At 40.6% G+C, this 14,505-nt stretch overlaps 1 protein-coding gene across 3 annotated transcripts in view; it reads left to right on the plus strand.

Annotated features, from left to right (window-relative positions):
• Nucleotides 1–14,505, plus strand: part of STK39 (serine/threonine kinase 39) — a 158,257-nt gene that overhangs the window by 81,164 nt on the left and 62,588 nt on the right. For 2 of the 3 annotated variants that reach the window (XM_067549301.1, XM_067549303.1), the window contains exons 11-15: nt 7,323–7,391; nt 8,217–8,339; nt 8,471–8,503; nt 12,628–12,690; nt 13,304–13,371. In XM_067549301.1, coding sequence (XP_067405402.1) covers nt 7,323–7,391; nt 8,217–8,339; nt 8,471–8,503; nt 12,628–12,690; nt 13,304–13,371 — 356 coding nt within the window. The remainder of the gene's footprint in view (nt 1–7,322; nt 7,392–8,216; nt 8,340–8,470; nt 8,504–12,627; nt 12,691–13,303; nt 13,372–14,505) is intronic. The other variant, XM_067549302.1, reaches the window with a different exon arrangement.

The following is a 14,505-nucleotide window of genomic DNA, read 5'->3' on the forward strand; positions in this document are numbered from 1 at the left end:
GACATTCATATTGTCTTCCTTTCTTCCACAGCTGTGGTGATGTTGGCTGCAGCTTGTTAATCTTTTTTTCCTCTCCCACAAACTGCTTTCAGTTGCAGATTACAATGTGCTGAGCTGCTTTTGTGCTGGGTACAGTTTAAATGCCAGCCATTCAAATTCATTTTTTATTCCCTACACACTCTTCTGATTCATATGAAATATGTTTTCTAATACACGTTAATTTATCTTTGTAAGACTGAAAGGTCTTATTGTTTTCTTTATTAGCTGAAGTTACAAATCAGTTCACCTCCTGTACTGCAAGTGGCTTTTATTCTTTGAAGACAATAGAACCCAAATTGGAATATCTTCTTCTTTTTTTCCTGTTTTCCATCTTCCTCTTTCCCTCAGTCTAAGTAATGTTAGTGTGAGAGATACCTACCTTACATAAGGGCAAACTGTTAATACTCCATGTTATGACTAAACCCAATGAAGAAATATAAATTAGGTTTTTATGCATATTTAAAAAAAATTCCACAATCTTTTAAAGAGGACCTGCTCAACTGTAGATTTCATATCTGACCTTCAGAAAGTCTCTCAATCTCTCTGTGCCTCCATTCTCCATCTGTAAATGGAGAGAATGATTTTCTTACCTTACAGGGATTTTAGGAGGAGAAATACATTAGTGTGCGAGATGCTACAGTAATGAGGGGCAAATAGGAGATTATAACATTTTCTTTTTATAGCACATTCTGTTAGGAAATTAACAATTCTGTAGCGTGATCCCAAACCAAACATTTCTCTGACCATTTAGGCTGATGACGACGATCAGAAGCATTTGGGTGGTTTAACATGCCAACACGTCCAGCTGATCCATTTTGTGTCCACATGCTCTTAGTAAGCGGAGCCATCAAAATGGATCCCAACACAGTGAAAGAACTTCTACATCTGTATTCTGCCAGTCCTGTTTCGGGAAACAGGTGGCACATCTGCAAGACACTGGTGGATGGTCAGCTGCAGTTTTTGAATTGCCGAAGACACTTCTCAGAGGGAATTGCTGATATGCCAGCTGTGACCCAGCTGATGCGATTCATGTGTTAGCTGCATATTCACCCTGTGTAGACTGCTCCAGAAGCGCTGGGTCCATAAGCACAGACTGGTGGGATTGCATCATCATGCAGGCATGGTATGACCTACTGTGATGCACCCAAAGGTGGTGGGCATATCATATGTTTCTGTAATTATTGCTGGTTCTGAGAGAATGGGCTGTCCAAACTGGGCTCGGGCCATTGATGGGACTTGTGCCTATAGTTTTCCCTCCGTGAGGCGTGCATGGGTATATAAACCCCAAAGAGTGACTACTCCATCATTATGCAGGTTCTGGTTGCCCACAAGTGTAGATTCATGGACACTAACATGGAATGATTCCAGTGTTTTGCAGAGATTGAGACTTTACTTTCATGGAGAAGCTGGGACATTATTCCCACCCAATGATACTGTTATAAAGGGAGTCATTGTCCCTACTGTTGGCCTAGAGGATCCTGCTTATCCCTTGTTGCCATGGCTTATGAAACCACCTGGTTTCAGAGAAGTTGGAAAAAGAAAGTACAATGACACACTCAGTAGCTGTAAAATGGTGGTGGAATGTGCATTTGGTAGATTGAAATCCTGTTGGTGCTGCCTTCTAAAACGTTTAGATGCCAGTGTCTTCAATGCAGGCCACATTATGGCTTCCTGTGTTCTGCACAATGTCTGTGAGGATAAAAGGGAACGATTTTGCCAGGAGTGGATTCAAGACACTGCTGGATTTTTCAACAGGCATGCACAGCCAGACTGTGCACTTGTCGTCGTGACTGGCGCTGCATACACATGCACAACAGAAATCAAGGATGCTTTGTGCTCCCACATGATGGGTTTGCATGGTACCATTCATGAATAGGAATGAAATGGTATTTTAGTCTGTCCTATGTAGGGTGTGGGGCAGCTGTGGGAAAATATTTGTAAATGTGTTATGTTAAATATTGTGAATTTTGTAAACACTTTCATGAAATGTGTTGATATGTTATACATTTTATCAATACAGGCCATGTACTACAACTCACAGTTTATGGATTACTATGATGACCGTTTGTGTTGTGAAAGTTACTGATGATGGGCATATAACGACATTCATTAAAGTTTGTGCCACTTCTAACATTACAATAGCAAATTTTATTATATGTAGCCTTGTGTAAAATAAGATGTTTGAATTTGCACCCAGGTATTTACATGCTAATGTAAAAACCAGAAAGGCAGATCAGCTGCCTTCCAAATTTACAACCTAGTAAACAACTTGCCAGAACAGTCAAAGGTCCACTTTCCCGTATGACATGACCAGCTATTCCTGGGTGTCCACTGTCCCTCTGTTCTCCTTTGACTTTCTGGTGCATTTGCTCATCTCAGATTCTTTGTCCTACCGCTTGCAGTAGGTTGGTCCAAACCTCAAAGGCTCCTGATGCTATGTGTTTTCCCTGTCTGGAGGTGGAAGGCCTTGAAAGGAGAAAAAGAGAGCCCATTATTGTCTTTTTTTTTTTTTTTTTTTTTTTTTTTTTTTAATTACATTCCCACTGCATGAAAGGGGCTGCTTTAATTAAAGGTCATAAGATGATACTTTATCTGTGGGCTGTATTTTATTCACACACAACACTGCACCTTTCAGATGTCGTTTGAAAACCATCACTCAACATGCTGAAATGGGGGTGTGTGTGTGTGTGTGTGTACACGTACACAACATTTAATTGAAATTATTTCTGTATCCCCTTTATTTTTTCCAGGGGGAGTGGGAGGGGAGTTTTTCTGTCCTAATTACTAAGCTATGATTTTTCTAGCCTTTCGAGCAGGGCAGGCTCTGGAGAATATTAATATTCTGGATATCCTCATGTAGAAGCGTGAACTTCTGTTCCAGAACAGCAGAAGACAGCCATCTGTGTATATGTGTGGCGTGGTTGCTCCACTCGCCACCGAACGTCGTCATATTCTGGCGGTTCTGGGGATTAGCTTGATCCGGCACATGCCCCTTCCAGTGGTTACACCCTCTGTCAGTTTCTCTTCAGCAGCTTTCTCTTGCTCTAGGAACAGAAATGTCCTCTTTGTGACTCAGCCATCCGGTTAGGTCACTGGTGTTTCCCTTTCTGTGGGGGGTGGGGTGGAGGGAGAGTATAAAGGTTCCTTCTCTTCAGCAATCTCAGGCAGTCTTCAACTTCACTGCCTCACAGGGCCACTCCCACAGTGTCTGGCAGTGTCTGACACTCCCACAGTGTCTGACCCTCTACTTTGAGTTCTGGCTCATGGACCCTCTACACAGCAGCCAAGGCTAATTCCCTCGCCTTGCTGCCTGTCCCTGAGCTGCTTCCATACTTCTTGGCCTTCCCTGCTCCTCTGGGTTTGCCATGCTCTTCATTCCCTCCCAGCAGAGAGTAACTTTAGGAACTCATCTCTGCAGCTCCCCAAGCACACCACCCTTTCTCCAGGGATTGACTGCAAATTCCTTCCCTGCAGCCACCCCCCATGCTTCCTGTTTTCTGTAGAAGCCCTGCCTCTCTCTCATAGATGAGCTTCTCTAATTAGCTGTCTCCATCTTAAAGATTCCCTGTTTGCGGCCTAATTATCTGATTGGCCCTACCTAGCCTAATTCAGCTGTTGCAGGGCTCATGTGGGGGGCACGCTCCATCACAACGCTAAGGACATATTTAGGCCTCTAGTGTCTGACTAGCACATCTCTCAATGGAGAAGGCTCGTGAGTTACAGAGACAGCCCTTTTATAAGTGTTCCCTGCCCCAAAACATACCCAATCATCTGGGGTTCCTATGCTTTGAGAATTTCACTTTCATCATCAGCCAGTAAAACCGACAAGATATGGGTTTAGCATGGAGATGCAGTACAGTCTTCTTACGAGCACCCTGTATCCAAGTACAGACCCAACTCACTGCCTGCCATAGAGCTTCTGCTGTCATTTGGATTCACATTAAAGCTAGCGATGGACCAAATACACACACTCATTTTGTTTGGACTCATAATGTTTGGAAGCATAAGTTGTGGGTTCTCTGTTCATACGCATTCTGGGACAGTGCAGGTATGGCCCATTTACAAGATGTGTTGCATTAAACAGGAGGGGTACATGAGGCTATTAATCGGGGAGCCCCAACCCATACTTATAACAATCGGCGAGTACCTAGTAAAAATTTCATAACTGCTTGTTTAACTTTTCTCTCTTTTTTTGTGGTGTCCATTTTGGATCCCATATTCTACTGGGGGGTAGGGAGGTACTAGAGGAATGGTGAGGGGTCCACCCTGAAAGGAAGCACACCAAAACTATCTTGTATTAATACAACTTAATAGCCCCAAAAGCAGGAAATCCTCCCATCCATACATTAATAAATATGGCACCAGAAACTTACCAGGCTCCGTCTGTGGCTCTGTCACTTGCTCTGATGCTTGTTCTGTGTAATTTGGAAGTGATTACATGCTAGTTTGAATGTTTATACCTCTCAGCCTGAACTTACTTGGTTCAAATTTATTTTGTGCATATGTGTACAGTTCATAACATGTGAATGAGCCAGTTCAGAAAACTAAAGAAGGTGCAAGGGCTGAAGGTGTTGGGGCTGCACAATGTTAAGGATGTGTTTCAAGACAGATAATGTTCCTATTGCAATGAGCATTTCCAGCTAGCATAGTTCCAACCTGTTTGTGATATTGCCTGTTGTAAGGTTGTGTGAAAAAGGGCAACAAGCATGCAGCTGTTTTTTTCTTCCCCCTACTGCTTTGCCATTTCCCTTCTCCTCCCCACTCCAGCTTACTTAAGCAAGTTCATTAGTACCTGTTGATAGTATGCAGATTAAGATAACTGTAGTCTGAACTAAACTGAGTTTGCATTGAGTCACTCAATTCACCCTTGATCCTGGCAAACAAAAGTTCAAAATTCATTTGCGGAGAACATAAGTGTCAAGCTTGCATGGTATATTAAAACAAAGTTTTGTGCAGAATTTCTGCACAGTTGCAATCCTTGAAGGTGACTTCTTATTCAATGGCTTGGGGTTTTTGCTGCAGCTGAGGTTCCTATTTTCTTTCACGCAAGTGTGTCCTATGGTCTTTCACATCCTGCTGATCCCTATGGGCCTAGATTTGCATTTATTCTGCCTTCAGACAACTTTCAAAAAAAATTATTCAGTTGAACACCATATTTTGTTTGACAATTTTTTTCCTTGAGACATTTGTTTATTGTTTATTAAAAGGCAGAGTGTGCTTCAAGTTTCTTCATTAGTAAGGCTCTCTCTTAAAACCCTCTGCCAGCACCATTCAACTCCATTAAAATCACCCTGGTTAGAAGAGGTCTTCAGTACAACAGAAAATGTGTGTAAATGTTTGTGCAAAGCACCAAAAGTGTAGTATGTGACCGTGTCAGATTCGAAAGGTTTATAGATGTTGAGAATATAAAAACAAGTTGTCTGAAAAGTGCATTTTGGCTTGTGGCTGATGTAATCTCAGAGCTTTCAGTGCAGTTGTTTGAAGAATAATTGTGTTGTCTAACTCTAAGCCTATATTTGCAACAGATTGCAGAGCAGCTTTTTGCACTGTATTAATATGAGTATTGCATAGTTCTTTGGAGACTGGTGTTTGAAACCTGTTTGGTTTGGTTTGTCTTTGTTAAACCAAATAGGTGTACTATATGTGGTGTAACGTTAGGGTGTCATGGTCACACTCCAATATCTTTAAAATCCTCAGCAGTCTACCTTGAGCTATGTAGCTCTCCAGGTAACAGTAAACAGCTACTGAAGAGTAACCACCCTCACATGGATTCTGCAAGTTTAGGTCTCCATGTAGATTTTCATCTATTTAAAAAAGCAAAACCAAAACTCCTTCATCCTGACTGGATGGGAATTTGGTTTTTCTTCCGCGCCCCCTCTCTCCCCCCCCTTCAGTGTTGCAAAATAGCACCACTCATGGTAATGACTTTTGTCTTCCCTTCACAGCCTGTTTGTGACCATTATCATGATAGGATTAAATAAACAAATGCATAATGTACTTCAGCACACCTCGCTTTGGACTTGGATTTCTTTTGAGAAATGGTACAAATAAAAACCTTCGTAAAACCAAACCCGGACCAAGTTGTCATGTTTCTGTAAACATGAAAATGTTGTGTAGAATTCTGAGCTAGTCTACGCTGTTTAACCTCCAAATGCTTAAATGTCTATATCTGATCACGGTAGTAATAACTAAAAAGGATTACTTAAAAAAAAAATCTTTGAAAAGGTATCTTCTCTGGTGTTTCTGATTGCCCAGAAAACTGCTTTCTATGCATTGTTCTATCATGACTGCATGTGTCTCAAATGTGGGTCCATGGGCATTCCTTTAATTTGTAATGAAAGGGGTGCCAAGGCTCAAGCAATTAGGTGGGGTTAAAGCAATTTTTTTTACATTCCTAACTGATGAAACAAGCCCAGAGGTGCCGGGGATATGAACTGCCAAGCCCAAAAGTGCTGGGGCTCAGCCCTGTCAGCCTTGGCACAAATTAAGCACTGTCCATGGGGTTTGCAGTTGACTGACACCTCCCTGCTCTCACCCAGGAACTTGCTACCAACTGACCAAGTAGAGAGGAGGCTGACCAAGTACATCCAGGAGGCTTTCTTTGGGCTCTTGATTGGAGGAATGACAGGACCTATTTAAATAGGGCTTTCTATTTAAACCCAAAGATAGATACAGGAAGTTATCCATACAACTGGGTGAAATCCTGTCTGACAACTCCATTGACCTCTGCCTTCTCGCCAGGCTCCAGAACTCTACCTTCCTTATTTATTCCTGCTTCCCTGCCTTGCTCCTGTTTCCTAATCTGTTCCTGCCTTGTTCCTGATCCCTGTCCTTTGTCTCTGACACTTAGGCAGTGACCTTTGGCCCCACTCTGGCTCTGACCACTAGATCTGACTACCCAAGCCCAGTCATGACAAGTTCTCCCCATTACACGATAATGGCTAGTACCATACAACTCTTCATAGTCCATTTTTCCTGTTGCAATGTGTTGATTTTTTTTTTTTTTCAGATGAGAAAGTTTCCATTTTATACTTTCAGTACAATAGGCCATGGGGGAGGGCATCCTCTTGAGTTTAACTGCAAAGGCATTTAAAGTTCTGCACTGTGGACTATTTCTTGTTTCTTGGTTTGATAATTTGAAGTAATTAAGGAAACTGATTATAATCAAACACCAGTGTGGCTGCTGATTATCATGCTGTGCGTCTAGCAATCTCATGAGTCTCATAAATGCTTTCGAAGGTGTGTTAAGAGTAGTCTGATTCTGTTTTGTTTTGCTCAAGTAGGTTGAGCAGAATCCTGGGAAAACAGGCATGATGTCAGGTTCTGAAAAAGAGCAAGATGGCAACAGAAGGGTATTTGATTTTTTTTTTGATTTAGGAGTTAGTTGCTGGATGCTCCTGGTGTGTGCTTCATTAGGCTGCCTAATATACATACATTTGCACAGTCTGCAACATGCTACATGCATGCCTCCTGTTTTCGTAATCATGCCTGAATGCGTTTTACTTAGTTATTTATAAAGATGTAAACTTACTTTAAAGGTCAGAAGCGTTTAATAGGTTTTCACTACATTTTTGTGCTTGTCAGGGTTTTTTTGCTTGAAGAGCTCTCCATGCATAGTAAATCTGTTTCATGTTGACAGCAAAACATTTTATTATTTTTAGGGCTCATATTGTGTGGTCAAAGAGGTGGAACTTTATTTTAATCCAGCAATTTAACATCGACTAACATTTCTGTGTAAACACTTCAATAACCCAATTGCTTAAGGCTCGGATCCTGCAAACAATAGTGTATAACTTTAACCTTGACTAGTACCATGAATGGTGTATCCCATTTAAGAAAGAGGCTACTCTCAGTAGTGAGCACTATGCACTGTAATTGCTTGTAGGTTCTGGCCCCAAGTAGTTGTATAGTTTATGTAAATCAGGTGGTTCTCAAAAGATGGTCTGTAAATCGCCATTGACCCCCAGGAACCTTCATGAACGACACACACAATCAAACGTTTGTTAAAAGCCCAGGTAATTAACTGGAGAGATGATCCATGGAAAGAACTTTCTCCTGAATCGAAGTACAGAATGACAGCATTGGAGAACTGTTGGTATAAATACGCTTAGATACCAGAATGCAAGTAAGTCTTTAGAAGTACAGGTACTAAACACCTAGTGTTTCATTTTTCAAAGGTTAGACGAGTACCTGGCTCTAGTGGCCATCTTCATAAGACAGAAGATGGGGACTGGGAGTGGAGTGATGATGAGATGGATGAAAAGAGTGAGGAAGGCAAAGCTGCATTTTTTCAAGAAAAGGTAAGTTGTTTTCTACTTACTACTGATACGCTAGCAAACTAATGCAGGGTTTTCATTTACTTTTTAATCAACAGTATTTCTACTGTACAAGATAAACTACAATAGCTAATATCTAACTTCTTCTTCTACAGTCAAGAAGAGTAAAAGAAGAGGAGAATACAGAGGTAAATCATTCTTTATTACTTTATTGCTTCCAGATAGTTTTGATAGGAAAAAATGTTGTGCTAACTTCCAGTTCTTATATTTATAAAGATTGGGGTAAAATGGTAGGGGCCTGATTCTGCAATCTTTTCACAGAGTAGTAAATAATTTTATGTAGGGGTTGAGCATGAAGGTTATGCAGGTGGGCCTGGAGTGATTAGCTTATAGCACTCACAAGCTAAAATGACTAGGAAATCTAAGCATATTCTGCTCATGCTTTCTAGTTTTGAAGTCTAGTAAAAAAAAAATTGATTAAGATGAGAAATTTGGCAATTTTTAATGAATCTTCAAAACTGGATCAAACTTATTACTACCTTTTCCCCTCAGACTAATGGTGACTGTTTCTCTGTAGCTGATATGTCTCCAGAGGGTTTTCAGCCTTTTACAATCTGTATCAGTACGACATATAACTGGTAATTAGAATGGTTCATACCATATGCAGTATAGTGGTACAATAGATTGATTCAGTCACCCCCAAACAGAAAAGAAATACCATATGAAATGCCATCTTCTTATGCTGACACTAGGAAGCATTCCTGCCATGTATAAATGGGCTAATGGGATTTCTGGTTTACAGCCAAAGTACTATGATGCCTATTTATTGGATGTTTGAAACATATTTCACTGCAGCTTCAGATCCTTCAATCCTGACTGATGTGTTGCAGAGTCCTACATAGAGGCTGATAGTCTACAAAGGTTTTGGTATCACGGGATTCTGTGTTTGTTCTCTTGCTGACCCCAGTGCTCTTCCTTGACATTCAAAAGAAATCTTTCAAATTATTCCTGCCTGAATCTCTCAAACGTGAAACCAGTTAACATGTGGTGTGCCCATCCCTTTGGAAAACGGCTGTTAGATCTGAGATGTTTTGTGGTGCTGTTCAGTGAACTCCTTGTGCTTCTTTAGAGCAGTCTTCTTCAAAGCAGGAGGTAACCTTCAGAATAAAAGTTTATGTTGTTTGAGTAAATTGGAGAGTTGACACATTCTTCCCCCTTCCTTAAACTATTTGAGAGTTGTGTCATCTACCCAATTAATTCCAAAATCCATAAATTTAACAAATTAGGTCTTTGCTAGGAGATCAAGAATCTGGAACTTCTGAAAGCAACCTACTTAAAGAGATTTCTTTATCTGAGCAGTTAGTGAAGTAGTTGGCTCACCCTTCTGTGTGGGTGGGTGTGAGTGTATAATTTTAAAGCAGAGGGTCTGCAACTAAGCCTCTCACTTCAAAAGGGCTAAATCAGATTCTGCCTAAATATTTTTCTTCTGGAGGATTTGCCATATTTATAAAGTAGTTGCCAAGGACACAGGTTCTTGTCCCAGTCCTCAAAAAATGTCCAAGAAATATCCCTGAGAAATACTATTTTTCACTACTGTTCCCCCTTTCCAGGAGCCAGGGTGACATACAATGGTTATTAAAAATAAATCTTATGGATTATTGTGTCTGGGATGATGGATGGAAGCAGGAAAGGTTCACTGTAAATAATGGTGTGCTTTAACCAAGCACTGTCAGGAAAGTCTTATCTTTCAGACCATCCTGGTCCATTTAGGCAACACCTCTGTGAACGCCGCCCCCTTTTGACAAGTCTGATATTTAATAGAGGGAAGCAGCACCCGACAATAAGGTCATGCCACCTAGCAGTGTAGCTGCTCAGGTTCAGTAAGTAGACTCATCTACTTGCTTGCCATTCCACCTTGGTTTAAGTATTCCAAGGGTGGTGTGCTCATTTCTGCTGGTTCTCTGAGAATACTAGGGAGTTTAAAGAAAATGGTCTCACCCTGGGAACTGTTCATATCTGGCAGACGCTCTGGGTTCTGTAGTGGATGTTGATTGTTCCCCCCACCAATGGCCTTTGTCTTGGAAGCTGATATATAGTTTCCCTTTGGCAGTGACCAGCCTTGCTGTGCTCTCTGACACAGGTGTGTTCCAGCTTCTCTGTGCTTTACACATTATAGTCCCTTACTTCCTGCCCCCGGATTTCACCAAATCCCTACTGTCTCAGCCATTAAAATTTCTTTTGCCAGTTACTTAGCTCACTCCAGTAGGTCAAATGTGAAAGGCCACAGTGGACTACATTACTAAGGCAGTCACTTGTTCACAGCCTTGACTATTTGGATGCCTCTCCAAGTATCATTTGAGCATTAGTTCTCATAGACTCTAAGGTCAGAAGGGACCATCATGATCATCTAGTCAGGCCACAGAGCCTCACCTGCCTAATAGACCCCTTACCTCTGTCTGAGTTACTGAAGTCCTCAAATCATGATTGAAAGATTTCAAGCTACAGATTTACACTAGTTCAGACCAGCAAGTGACCCATGCCCCATGCTGCAGAGGAAGGTGATAAACCCCCAAGGTCTCTGCCAATCTGACCTGGGGGAAAATTCCTTCCCAACCCCAAATATGACAATCCATTTGACCCTGTGTATGTGGGCAAGACCCATCAGCCAGCAACCTGGGAAAGAATTCTCTGTGATAACTCAGAGCCTTCCCCATCTAGTGTCCCATCACCAGCCATTGCAGATATTTGTTGCTAGCAGTCGCAATTCAACTACATGCCATTGTAGGCAGTCTCATTGTACCATCCCCTCCATAAACTTATCAAGCTCAGTCTTCAAGCCCTTTAGCTTTTTTTTTTTAGCCTCACTGCTCCCCTTGGAAGGCTGTTCCAGAACTTCACTCCACTGATGGTTAGCAACCTTCACCTAATTTCAAGCCTAAACTTGTTGATAGCCAGTTTATATCCATTAGTTCTTGTGTCCACATTGGTGCTTAACTTAAATAACTCCTGGTATTTCTCCCTCTGATGTATTTATAGAGAGCAATCAGATCTCCCCTCAGCCTTCTTTTGGTTAGGTTAAACAAGCCAAGCTCTTTGTCTCCTCTCATAAGGTAGGTTTTCCATTCCTTGGATCATTCTAGTAGCCCTTCTCTGCACCTGTTTCAGTTTGAATTCATCTTTCTTAAACATGGAAGACCAGAATTGCACACAGTATTCCTGATGAGGTCTTGCCAGCGCTTTGTATAATGGTACTAACACTTCCCTGTCTCTACTGGAAATACCTCGCCGGATGCATCCTAGAACTGCATTAGCTTTTTTTCCCACTGCTGCATCACATTGGCGGCTCATAGTAATCTCTGAGCAATGGTCTCTATTCAAGTCTCCTTTTGCTGTGTGAAGGTGGGATTACCAGGCAGTTCCTTTCATTTCAGATTAATCATTCTGAATGTATATGTAAACGTTGTCTGGTACATCAGACATGCAGAATCGTCCACCCTGTTAAATCAGTAATCTGTTCCCTGGACAAAAGTTGTTGGATTTTATACAGTGTCTCTACTGCTTAGGAATTGGATACTGTTTAGTTCAAAAATGTGGAAGAAACATTGTTCTTATTCTTCTGTTAATCTTTGTACTTCTCTAAATGCTGTAGGACAGGGGTCGGCAACCTATAGCATGTGTGCCAAATGTGGCACACGAGATGATTTTGAGCAGCACTCACGCTGCCATTGGTGCCAGGGTTGTTTATAATTTTTGGTGGTGTCAGGAGCGGCTCCTGACCAGGGCGCTGGGCCCATGTCATGTGGGAGAGGGGTGGAACCGGGAGGGGGGCAAAGAAGATGAGACATGCCATTTGTGAAAGGTTGCCGACCCCTGCTGTAGGATATTGCCTTGGGTCAGAGGTGGTCACAGTAAGACTAGAGAGCATGTCATTGTGCCGTGTGCCTGTCAGTCTTCATGGGGATGTGCAAGCCCATCACTTTGAAATGATGGATCTATAGTAGATGTAGAAATACATGCAAGAGGTTGTGATCTTACTATAGACACACATGAGTTAATTGAAAGAATTCTCATTTAGCTTTTGTTGACCACGGATTTTTGAATTTCGTTAGAAGCTAAATTTGTACCCATACTTGACTAGATATGTTAAAAATGACTTCTTTTATGAATCTGAAATGTGTGGTGTCTCTTCCCCTCTCCCCAAAATAAGTATGCCTTAACTGGCATCGCTGTCAGAAAACGAGCGTTCATATAAGTATTTTGGTGGTGTGTGGATTTTTTAAAATCAAAAGACTTCATAATAATCTTTTAACAGATCTCCATGAATGCCACTAATATCCCAGAACAGATCCAGAATCTATCTATACAGGATCCTCAGGTACGGTCAATAGTTATAGATTAGGGTTGGTTGGTTGGTTTGTTTTTTTGAGATTTCAGGGAAGTACAGATTCTTAAATTGGGGGGGGGAGGGAGGAGAGGGGAGATGGAGTGGATAACATGAAGGATAACATGAAGATGGAAACAGAAATCCTGAACACAGATTCCCATGATAAAGATGTGACAAAGCTGGTGAGGTCCATCATGGTAGACTCTGTTAGCTCTCCACCTAGAAACAAGAGTTAACTGGGATTAAGATGAGAAATTTAGTGCTGTGTGAAGACAACCAAAGAACAGCACAGAATTCTAACTGTGTAATTATTATTTAATAGATTATCAGAGTTTGATACTGAGTGGAGTAACAACTCTTTCATCCAGTGCCCTAATTTAAGCTCCATGGTTTGTGGCTCTGTAATGTATTTAAATACACAAACCATTCTGTTGGTTTCGTTTGCACTTTAGACCTAGCACTTTAATAAAGCGCTTAAAAGATGCTTGAGAGTCATAGTATGTGTTTAATATTTTATGCTTGCATCAAACCTATAACAGGGCAACTATTTAAACTTTTCTGTCTGGCATCCATTGTAACTACATGCTGCTTTTTTCTTTAATAGTCCCTGCCTACTGTTAGTGATGAATATACTGAAGTTCCACACGCAGTGAATCTTGTTCTAAGATTAAGGTAAAAGATTCATCTATTTATTTTAGTATTCCCTTTTTGTCCTCTTTTGTTATTCCTGATTTCTCTCATTAAACTTTCATAATGTTAGCATAAAATAAAAACATTAATTTCTTTAATCCCCCAGTATGACCAGTATAAATTATGCTCCCATGACTAATTGCTGTCTTTTAATTGCTTGCTAGAATAGAGGAAAATGAAAAGCAGAATATGAATGTGGCTTCAGGCTAAGTGTACCCTTCATTAAGTATTTTCTTTTTTTCCTTCCAATGCAGAATCACAGTCAGAGATTTTTAATGAGTTTCTTTCACACTTCAGCAGTCAGCCTCTGACAGAAATAAACCATGGCTGTATTACAAGTTGCCTGCTCAAAACATTTTTCACTAACAGGTTTGATCAGCCACTCTGGAGAATGACAGATATGTTTTGAAAGAACATTCTGTCTTTTAGGAAATGGAGACAAATGTGATGTCTGACTTGATAGTTTATTCAGTAGAAGAAAATAAATTTATATTTTAATAAAATCAGTTTACAGCTTAATATTTTATAATAATTGCTTGTTAAGTATAGAGTTTTATTCTTGGAGAAAATTATTTTTTCCACAGAAAGCTAGCTAGCTTTCGATGTATTTCTAATAAGGTTTCTCCTTAAATTTATTATAAGTAATTTACAGGGGAACAGAACTTCAAAACTTGTCATCCTTCTGCTCATGCAGATAACGAGGTGATAATCTCTTCCAGAGGCATTTTGTGGGAAGGACTAAAAGTATTATTATAATATACATAACTAGCAGAAATACACATGCAGAAAGTTCAAATGGCCTTTCTATAGACAAATGATTTAATTAGCTATCAACTCTAGGCCAGAAATAAAACAGCTGTATGTAAAGTACAGCATATTATTTTCCTAAAGGTAATACAAAATAAACTCCTTTATTAGAAATCAGTAAAATATCTGTATGCATCCCCCTAGATTAATCCAGAAAGCCATTATCCTCCTCTTGTGACATCTACAAGATAGTGCCCAATCAACAATGACTGGGTTGTGTGGAGTCGCAGATAAGTAACTGTTTGTTTTTTTTTGTTTTTGTTTTATTTTTAAAACAAAGTCAAATGATTTGGAAGCAGGTTGGCTGCT

This window comes from Emydura macquarii, unplaced genomic scaffold, assembly GCF_026122565.2.
Source record: "Emydura macquarii macquarii isolate MOO-44397 ecotype Brisbane River unplaced genomic scaffold, CSIRO-AGI_Emac_v2 contig_1253, whole genome shotgun sequence".
NCBI classification, from domain to species: Eukaryota; Metazoa; Chordata; order Testudines; family Chelidae; genus Emydura; species Emydura macquarii.